Genomic DNA, 10,486 nt, shown 5'->3' with positions numbered 1-10,486 from the left:
CGGACTCCCTGCAGATGTGCTGGAGTCAGATATAGTCGGTTAGATTCAATGCCTAAGCCAATACTGCTCATCACCTGTAACCAATAAAGCTGTGGCCTTTTTTAGCCCATTAACCTTAAATATTTAAGGTCATGTGTCTTTATTCAACCAAGGGTGTGCGTGTGTGTGTGTGTGTTTCGGATCTTGCCACACAACCCAAATCGTGTTCCGGCCAATAAACCAATGCTATTCCCGTCTTCTTTCCGGTTAAACAACGGCAAGAACAAAACTCTCCAAATCCATAGAAACCCAAAACAGAAGAAGTGTTTATTATTGAAAATATTTACACCATATCATCAGTGTGACATAAAAAGCCCCCGAGGATTGTCTACTGCATTCCCCAATGCAGACAAGACACTCTTGATGCAATGCAAGCCTCACAGCTGCAGTGTCACCATCATCTTTGTATCGTGTTTCCCTTTAGAAAAACAACAACAGCTCATTTCTGAGCCTCCATCAAAAGAAGTTGAGAAATCTTTCGGTTGTCCTCTTTCCAGGGAAAAGCAAAGGCCGCTGAAGAAGCTGGTCAGCACTCTTTCAAAGCTCAGTGGTGAAGGAGAGGTGAACAAAAAGACAATCTGAGAGAGAGAGAGAGAAATACTACAGAGATGGTCCATTTAAAAGCTTCGTCTGCCAGCAGCACCAGTATGTAGCACGGAAGGCAAATTCTGCTCCCAATACCTTGAAAACAGCGGAGAAGGTCCGTGTGCAGTTTCTAACCCTCCATTCCTCACATTTCCACCTTTTTTGGGTAGGTGTGTGTGTGGGGGGGGAGTGTTGTCTTGGACATTGAAACAGGCTTGTAAATCACCAAGCTAAGTGAGCTTCACCTCCAGGCCTCTAGGAGAGTAAGATCACAAGGCGGCTAGATATTTTGCTGCTGTTGCGTTCAGGTTACCGGTGCTCCACAAATGACGAAAACAGGGACATGAAAGGCCAATGGAGAAACATGAAATTCTTGAGGGCTAGAACCTTCTGCGGGCTGTGGTTTGCAACCCACACAGGTGGCAAGGGGATGCAGGGGTAAGGCTACCAAGAAGGATGAGACATTTCCAGATGGGTTATTTCTGCAGGACAATTGCACAGATGATGGTAATAGGGTGTGTGTGTGTTCTGGATCCCTGCCTTTTAGATGAGGCTCCTTTTGGGTGGGTGATGCAATATCCCAGCCCTCCATCCGCAGTATTGTGTAGCTGTGGTAATGTGACTTTCCTTCTGGTAGCTTGGCCCCAGATGGGTGGAATGATGGGTGGAATGTGGCCTTGTCAAAGCTGCAGTCGTTTAGAGGTGGACCCAAGGTGCCATTACTGACCAGTAGCACAGATCTTACAACTTGAAACCACCCAGAATTGTGAGGTCGTGTTTGTGTGCGTCATTTTAAACAACGTTAGAGGTTGAGGGCTGTTCCTAAAACGCAGCATTCTTAAAATAAAATAAAATTGGCACAGAGCTTCAAGACTAGGATTTCAAGACTGCTCAATAGTAGGGAAAGGACCACCTGGCAGGGATTCCTTAGCTGTGATTCCAGCACGGCAGGTGGTTGGTTTAGATGACCGTTGGGGTCTCTTCCAACTTTAGATTTCTTTGGCTCTAGGCCCAGAGCTCGCTGGGAGCAGATAGGCTTGCATCAACCTTTAGGAGGTCCTTGCATCAAGGCAGGGCTAGGAGAGGCCCCAATCCAAAACCCTGGACAGCCGTGGCCGGTCATTGTACACAATACTGTCCTAGATGGACCATTGGTCTGCACTGATGCCAGGCAGCTTCCCATGTTCCTAACCACGATTCCTGCAGTCACTTTTGCTTTATAAATAAAATAAATAAGGTGGCAGACCTGTGCACACTCACTCGGGATTTAAAGCTGAGTAAACTTGCATAGGATTGGCTTGTTAGTTTTCGAAAGGCAATGGTCTCTCGCATATGATCCCTTCATTTAGCAGGATCCCCAGCAAACAGAAGTTCAGGGTCTCCCTGAAATGAGGGTAGGTTCCCTGTTACAGTGGGGTTGTATGGGCCCGTCCAGAGATTCCCCATGACGGCCTTGGCCCAGTATACCTGAAGGAGTGTCTCCACCCCCATCGTTCTGCCCGGACACTGAGGTCCAGCTCTGAGGACCTTCTGGCGGTTCCCTCCCTGCGAGAAGCCAAGTTACAGGGAACCAGGCAGAGGGCCTTCTTGGTGGTGGCACCTGCCCTGTGGAACGCCCTCCCACCAGATGTCAAAGAGAAAAGCAACTACCAGACTTTTAGAAGACATCTGAAGGCAGCCCTGTTTAGGGAAGCTTTTAATGTTTGATGGACTATTGCATTTTAATATTTTGTTGGAAGCCGCACAGAGTGGCTGGGGAAACCCAGCCTGATGGGCGGGGTATAAATAATAAATTATTATTATGGTTGCAGTTCTCCTATTTGGGTTTTCAAAGCATAGGGTATTTCTGGAGGGGAGAGTGTGGGAAAGCAATAAATGGAGAACACAGTAAGGGCTGTGGCACTCCCTCCGAAGGTTGTGGACTCTCCTTCCTTTTTAAGCAGAGGTTGGGTGGCCATCTGTCATGGATGCTTTAGCTGCGATTCCTGCATTGCAGGGGGGTTGGACTAGATGACCCTCAGGGCCCCTTCCAAATATATAATTTTATTACTCTACCACATGGACGAGGAGGAATTGTGACAACCAAGGGGTTAAAAAGAGAAAAAAGAACACAGGGAGAAAGAGTATTTTTCTGCTGTGGGAATGAGGATGAGGAGAAGGAGGAAAGAGAACAAAACTCCATAGTCAGCTGCTGGTTGGCTGGGGCTTGTCACACGGCTGCCGTCTGTTTTATACTGTGAAAACTAATCCTTGTCGGAGAGGTTGGGATGGACATGGCTCGAGCCACACGGACTCGAAGGGAGTGGTGGTCTTGCCAGCGGTGCCATCTCTTCCGGGCTGCAGAACGTACCTAGTGGGAAGGAGAGAGAGAGAAAGAAGAGAAAGAAAGAGGGTGAAAATCAGCAGTGAGTCAACGGTGTGATGCAGCAGCAAGAAAAGCTAATGCAATTCTAGGCTGCATCAACAGTCAAGGGAAGTGGTAATTCCAATCAGTTCTGCCTTTGTCGGACCCCACCGGCAGCCCTGTGTCCCGTTCTGGGCAGCCAAGCTGGAACATGTGCAGAGGAGGGCAACCAAGGTGATCAAGGGTCTGGAAACCAAGCCTGATGAGGAATGGTTGAAAGAGCTGGGTATGTTTAGCCCAAGGAAGAGGAGTCTGAGAGCAGATACGATAAGCACCTTCAAATATCTCAAGGGCTGTCACACGGAAGAGGGAGCAAGCTTGTATTTTCCTGCTCCGGAGGGTAGTACTAAATATCAGGAAGAACTTTCTGACAGTAAGAGCTGTTGGACAGTTGAATGGGCTCCCTCAGGAGACAGGGGCGTTGCGTGCAGAGGGACAGGGTGGCCGTAGCCCCAGGCACATGGCCGCGATGGCCGACTGGGCTCCCTCAAGCATGGATGGGTAGGCAGGCAGGCCGTGCAGTGTGGCCCTGTGAACTCTCCATGCCCCAAGCCTGCCTGGTGGTGAGAGAGAGGCCCCAAGCCTCCACACCCAGCCCCTGGTCCTGACTGATCCTGCCCCCCCAACACCAATAAAGGACGCAGTGCCACAGTCAGGAGGCAATAGATTCTCCTTCCTTGGAGGTTTTTAAGCAGACATTGGGTGTCCATCTGTCATGAATGCTTTAGTTGAGATTCCCGCATTGCAGGGGGCTAAACCAGGTGAATCTGGGGGTCCCTACCAACTGTGCGGTGGGACGCGGGTGGCGCTGTGGGTTAAACCACAGAGCCTAGGACTTGCCGATCAGAAGATTGGCGGTTCGAATCCCCGCGACGGGGTGAGCTCCCGTTGCTTGGTCTCTGCTCCTGCCAACCTAGCAGTTCGAAAGCACATCAACGTGCAAGTAGATAAATAGGTACCACTCCAGTGGGAAGGTAAACAGCGTTTCTGTGCCCTGCTCTGGTTCGCCAGAAGCGGCTTAGTCATGCTGGCCACATGACCCGGAAGCTGTACACCGGCTCCCTCGGCCAATAAAGCGAGATGAGCCCACAACCCCAGAGTTGGCCACGACTGGACCTAATGGTCAGGGGTCCCTTTACCTTTACCAACTGTGCAATTGTACGAGACTGTGTGTTAGAGGTGATTTCTTTGCTTTGGGGAGGAGCTAACCTGGAGGTCAACTGAGCAGAGGGACATCCTCTCATAGCCCCGTGAATCTTGGTTGTGAGACTAGGATTTGGTCAGGAGAGGGGAGGCTCAGTGGGACAGCATTTGCCTTGCATGCAGGAGGTTCCCAGGTTTCATCCCCAATACCGCTTCTAGGTAGGGCTAGGAAAGACCTTGGGGAGTGCTCTGTCCATGTGGACCAAAGGCAGACTTGCTAATCCACCTTTTTTTTTTTGCCTCCGGCATGTCACCTCCAGAAGACTGCATGTGAGCAAACATGGGCCTCAGAACTAAAAAGCTTCCCTGCCCCTTAGCACACGCCTTGCTGAGTAGCGATGCCCTCCTGGTCCTACAAATCTGGTGGTTCTGATTTCTGGCGGATGCTTTCGTAACCGCATGTCTCCTTCCTGAGCGAGGCCTGAAAAGCTTCTCTCAACAGCGCTGTGCGGGCAGGTGGGTAGCTCATCAGTTAAATCGTGATTCATAACGGGCTATTATGACATGCAAGCTCCCAGGCTGCTGAATTCGTAATAAAAGCCACGCGTACAATGAGGCAGATTGTTGCTTTGGTGCTCCTAAGACAATCTTGCTGTTGCAAAACCTGCTGCTTAGAGAGAGATTTTCCAGGCTATCAATGCTGCACATTCACTCACTCACAGCCCTTTATGGCTGACTCCTCACACAGTGTCTTTCTACAGTTGAATGAATAGCTGATTGCAAGTTCAGGTTTCTCAGAGCTGGCATATCGGGACTACAAATGAAATCAGCCACTTTGGGTGAGGTGGTACCTTCTCTGTGGAATCGATATTTCCCAAAGATGAGAACCGCATTCCAAAATTTTTGAATGTTGAGGACATTGAAATGAAATTCCAGGGGTTTTAGCAACAAGGTAAAATGCAAGATTGGATTAATAAATAGATAGACTAACAGGACATGAATTTGCTGAAGTAACTTTTAAAAGGGATACAAAAATGGGAGACGTGAGGGAGTCAGGAAAATAAGTTAATCAAAGAGGAGAAATTAAGAAAGAAGGAATTTTTGTCTTTTATATGTGTTTTTTTCTTTTCTTTTTTGTGTTTAATGTCTGTATTTCTGTATTTTGTAATTTTGTATCTTTTCGTTTTTTGTATTTTTCTAAACTTTTTATGGATAAAACTTAATAAAATATTATTTTTTAAAAAAGAGAGAACCGCATTCCACACTGCCTTATGTACAGTGTGTCTATTGTCTAATCCCAAACTTGGGTCTCTAGCTGTCTTTGGACTACAGCTCCCATGATCCCTAGCTAGCAGCACCAGCGGTCAGGGATGGTGGGAGTTAGACTGGTTAGTTGCTTCTTGCCCAAATGTCCCCAGGCAACTCGGAACACATTTAGAAACATAAACACATTGCTGTTCTGTTTAACAGATTCATTCAAAACACCTGCAATTTGCAGACACAGCATACACAAAACAGCAGCACCCCACCCTCAAATGGCAACAGAAAACTTTGGCAGCACATAAGAACAGGGTTGAGGGACATTGGTGGCGCTGTGGGTTAAACCACAGAGCCTAGGACTTGCCGATCAGAAGGTCAGTGGTTCGAATCCCCGTGACAGGGTGAGCTCCCGTTGCTCGGTCCCTGCTCCTGCCAACCAAGCAGTTTGAAAGCACGTCAAAGTGCAAGTAGATAAATAGGTCCTGCTCCGACGGGAAGGTAAATGGCGTTTCCGTGCGCTGCTCTCGTTCGCCAGAAGCGGCTTAGTCATGCTGGCCACATGACCCGGAAGCTGTACGCCGGCTCCCTCGGCCAATAAAGCGAGATGAGCGCCACAACCCCAGAGTTGTCCATGACTGGACCTAACGGTCAGGGGTCCCTTTACCTTTAAGAACAGGTTTAAACAGTCACCACCTCGCTGCTCAAGCCTTAGCTGTGCAACTCCGATTAACATGTTAACAATATCCAGTCCTCCAGCAGAACAGAAATAAGCATAAAATCCAGCTTCTAAAAATCCCTGCACACACATACACACACACACAATTGGATTGCTGTATTTCTATTTGAGTGCAAGTGGCTTTGGATACTTTTAGCTGAGAAGAAGCTGGCATAGTCATTTGCCAACCAAAATAAACGACCATTATTATTTTATCTTTTGCAACGGACTGGAAGCTGTGATGACACCTCTGAGGCGAGAGTTCCAAGCTTCAAAACCTCTTGGATTTGATCAGATATAGAGCCTGACTCTTCCGTGACCTGAAATGTGAGCTGCAGGCCATGTTTAGCACCTGCTAAAAAGAGCCTGTGGTTTGCTTTTCAGAGCTCCTTCCTGACAGAGAGGAGAGAGGGAGGCAAAGCGGGTGTGAAGTCACAATGGAGAGAAGAAGAAACTGCTTCTTCTTCCTGATATTCCTCTCCATTATCTCTCTCATCTAGTCTAATCTTCCCTGGCAGCTTGAAGGCAGAGGGGCAAGGATGGTTAGCAGCCAAGGCAGAGAGATAACCTTAAACAACAGAAAAGGACAGAAAAGCCCATTTTTGTGTGGTTTCCAGCTGGTAGGGGAGATTAGTTAGAGGACAAGGAATGAATGGATGTGCTTTCTGCCCTGCGGAGCTGTTGGTTACAACTAAGCCTCAGTAATGATGGGATGGCAGGTATTGCTGAATGATTCCCCCCTTCTAGTGTTTTGAATCACCAAGGGATTTGCCCCCTGCTTCCTCAAGAGAAAATACATCAATTATGGACACCACATAGATGCTTATCTATAAACACCGCTGTTATAAATAAAAAAGCCAGCTTGCTTCAAATGGATTGGAGGAGAAATGGCAGGACTCCTCTTTCTCCACGGCTGGAAAGTGGCTGTCGCTCTTAATTCATGCTAGGAGGAAACAATTGAATCTGCTGGCGAAGTAGTTGATCTGCAAGATTGTTTTTCCAGTCAGATGAATACGATGTATTCCCTTGGCATGGAAAATAACTGCCCCATTTCCCAGATGCGATGGGAGGAGATAAATCTACCCTCCAGCTGTCTGTCTAGGTTGGCCTTCAACAGGTGAGTGCCCTGCAGATGTTTCCGTTGCCATCTCCCATCAGTTCAGTTTTGCTGGTTCGTGCTGGTGGGATTTGCAGCACAAAACATCTGGAAGGCACTGCCTTTGCAAAGGCAATTGTATAATCTCTCCTTTCTAATTTGTAAAGAAAGGGCTTTTGTTTATTTTAAAGTTTAGTCTGCCTTTCGATTAGATGCTTACAAGGCAGCTTACAAAAAAAGAGAGTTAGAAGCAGCGGACACTAAAGGCAGATTACATAACAATACAAAAATGAACCCTCTTCCCACAAGCACATAAAATGTTAATCAGCCCAAAACCTGGTTATAGAGAAACGTTTTCGCCTGGCGAAAGGGAAGGGAAATTTTAAAAAGTATACACGCGGTGCTTAAAACGGCACAGGAGTATAGGAAGCCACCTTATACTTGCTGGAGTTTGGCAAATATATTGGAGTGGTGTGCCAAAATAAACAGTCTGGCAAAAGCACATCAAAGTGCAAGTAGATAAATAGGTACTGCTCCGGCAGGAAGGTAAATGGTGTTTCCGTGCGCTGCTCTGCTGGCCACATGACACAGAAGCTGTACGCCAGGGGAGGATTTGCTGAAACAAATTTGGGAATTGGGATACAGAAAGGGGAGGTACGGGGAAGTCGGGGAAGTAAGTTTTAAGAAAAGAAGGATTCAAAATTATACATGTTTGTTTTTTGTGTGCGTATGTTTGTTTTGTGTATTGTGTGTGTTCTTATAATTTGTGAAAATCCAATAAACATTTATAATAATAAAAAAAAAACAGAAGCTGTACGCCGGCTCCCTCAGCCAGTAAAGCAAGATGAGCGCCGCAACCCCAGAGTCGGCCACGACTGGACCTGATGGTCAGGGGTCCCTTTACCTTTTTAAGGCTGCCTGGTGGGGACTGGTGAGAGAAAGCAAGAGGATGCCCAATGCCTTGTGATGAGAGACTTCACTTAGAATGCGTTTTGAGCCTCTTGGTCAGAGGCAGCCAATATGGAGCCTGCCAGATGTTGGATTTAAACTCCTATCGGACGCCGACAGCATGGCCGGTGAACAGGGATGAGGGGTGTTGTGGTCCAGGAACATCTTTAGGGCACCATGTTAGTTTGCCCATCCATTAAATTGATATGGGAAAAGGAAGTTAAAACTGGCGACAACAGGACCACCTCCTGTTCCAGGCTGAAGTCTGCAGGGTTTGCTTTTGAAGAGTCCAGGGTATGGGACCTGAGTGTTCAAGACCACAGCCAGCTCATTCTGGGCCTGGGAGCTCCATGCAAGCAAGCCTAAGTACAGTGGTACCTCGGGTTAAGTACTTAATTCGTTCCTGAGGTCCATTCTTAACCTGAAACTGTTCTTGACCTGAAGCACCACTTTAGCTAATGGGGCCTCCCGCTGCTGCCAATGCGATTTCTGTTCTCATCCTGAAGCAAAGTTCTTAAGCCGAGGTACTATTTCTGGGTTAGCGGAGTCTGTAACCTGAAGCGTATGTAACCTGATGCGTCTATAACCAGAGGTACCACTGTACTGATGGAAGGGTGTTCGAAGCTCTGTTTCCTCAGAGGGAAGCTATTTTGGCTTAGAAAGGCCTTTCCAAAATAGTAAAACGACTTTGAGATCCCAGGCCACAGAGAGGTTAGGCTGGCCTCGACCAGAGTCAGGGCTTTTTGGGCTGTGGCCCCGACTTGGTGGAATGCTCTGTCACAAGAGACCAGGGCCCTATGGGACTTGAAATCTTTCTGCAGGGCCTGCAAGACAGAGCTGTTCCACCAGGCCTTTGGCCAAGGCACAGTCTGACCCCCTCTCTCCTTCTGTAATTCTCATAGAACTCTAGCCATTAATTTGACTCTGAATTGATTTTAGAATGAATTGATTTTAGAATGTATTTCAATTAATTGATTGTGATTTTATGTAAACTGTGTTATTTTGACTGTTGTTAGCTGCTCTGAGCCTGGCTTCAGCTGGGGAGGGCGGGATATAAATAAATAATAATAATAATAATTAATTATTATTATTATTATTATTATTATTATTATTATTATTATTATTATTATTAAAGTTATAGGTCATCCGGCTGACTCCAAACAGGAACCCACAAACATTACGACTATTTCTGTTGTACAAGGCCAGACACACTCCTTCTCCTAACAACTCTGTGCAGTGTGTCAATAATAATGGTAAGGATAATATTCTGAATATCCTCATCAGCGTACATTGTTGTTGTTTTTTACCTCAAGGGCACAGAAGAAAGATCCCCGTCCTAAGGAAATTAAACCTAAAGTTTGCAAGGCAAAGGGTGAAAACCAGCACATGTCCCCATTTCACAGATAGGGAGCTGAGGCCCAGAGCTATATGGGCCACAGCACCAAGGGACTGTCTGCATCCCTGCATGGGGAAATTGAACTCAGGTCTCCTTGCTTCCAGCACACTGCTTCAAACTACATCTCATCTTGACTATATCTCATCTTGCATTTAGCATGGTGGTTTCTTATTTTTCACTGGAAAAAACTTACATGAGGGATTCCAGCTCCGATACCTGAAAATAATAATAATAATTTATACCCAGCCCTCCCCAGCCAAGAGCAGGCTCAGGGCGGCTAACTCCAGGTATAAAAACAATTGATTAAAATACAACTTAAAAACAAAATTAAAATACAACATTAAACTGCAGCCTCATTTCCGTAGAAACTCTAATCAAAAACTTTTGGGGGATGAAAACGTCAACTCTTCATCAAGGCCAACTGTCCAGACTGGTCCTATGTGGGCCAGAAAAAAGCCAGGGAAGTCCCCAAATAAGAGTTCCATCACAGAAGGAGAAAGGAAAACGGAAAAGAAAGATGCAAGCAATTTTCTCCTTCAGCCTGTTCTCTCTCTCTCTCTCTCCGCAGCCTCTGGCAAACTTTTTGAAGTGCGCCTGGGGAATGGAAAAGAAGTGCAATTTGCCCGTGATGGCACTGACACTGAAAGTGCAGCAGAGATTCTGGGAATGGCATAAAACTATATTGGGAGAAGGCAGGTGGTGTTGCAAAGCACCCTGGAGAGCCCTGCAGAAGGCAGAGTGATGGAGCACAGATGCCGAGGAGGAGGGCGACTTCACAAAGCAAAGGTCCTTTGGATGCAAAGGCTAAACCTCTGTCCCACGGGGCTTTCACATCCACCGCTGGCCTCTCCCCATTCCCTATCCCCAGGTAACTGTGCCCTGGCAGCCCCTTCTCCTTGC

General features: G+C 47.0%; 1 protein-coding gene across 5 annotated transcripts in view; it reads right to left on the bottom strand.

Moving 5' to 3' along the window:
- Window positions 1–284: 284 nt before the first annotated feature.
- Window positions 285–10,486, bottom strand: part of CRHR2 (corticotropin releasing hormone receptor 2) — a 210,135-nt gene continuing 199,933 nt past the window's right edge. For all 5 annotated transcript variants that reach the window (XM_083467114.1, XM_083467115.1, XM_083467117.1 and 2 more), the window contains one exon: window positions 285–2,974. In XM_083467114.1, the coding sequence (XP_083323240.1) occupies window positions 2,834–2,974 (141 nt within the window). In that variant the 3' untranslated portion in view covers window positions 285–2,833. The remainder of the gene's footprint in view (window positions 2,975–10,486) is intronic.

This window comes from Podarcis liolepis (genome assembly GCF_965112155.1).
Source record: "Podarcis liolepis genome assembly, chromosome: 12".
NCBI lineage: Eukaryota > Metazoa > Chordata > Lepidosauria > Squamata > Lacertidae > Podarcis > Podarcis liolepis.
This window is presented reverse-complemented; position numbering and strand designations above follow the sequence as displayed.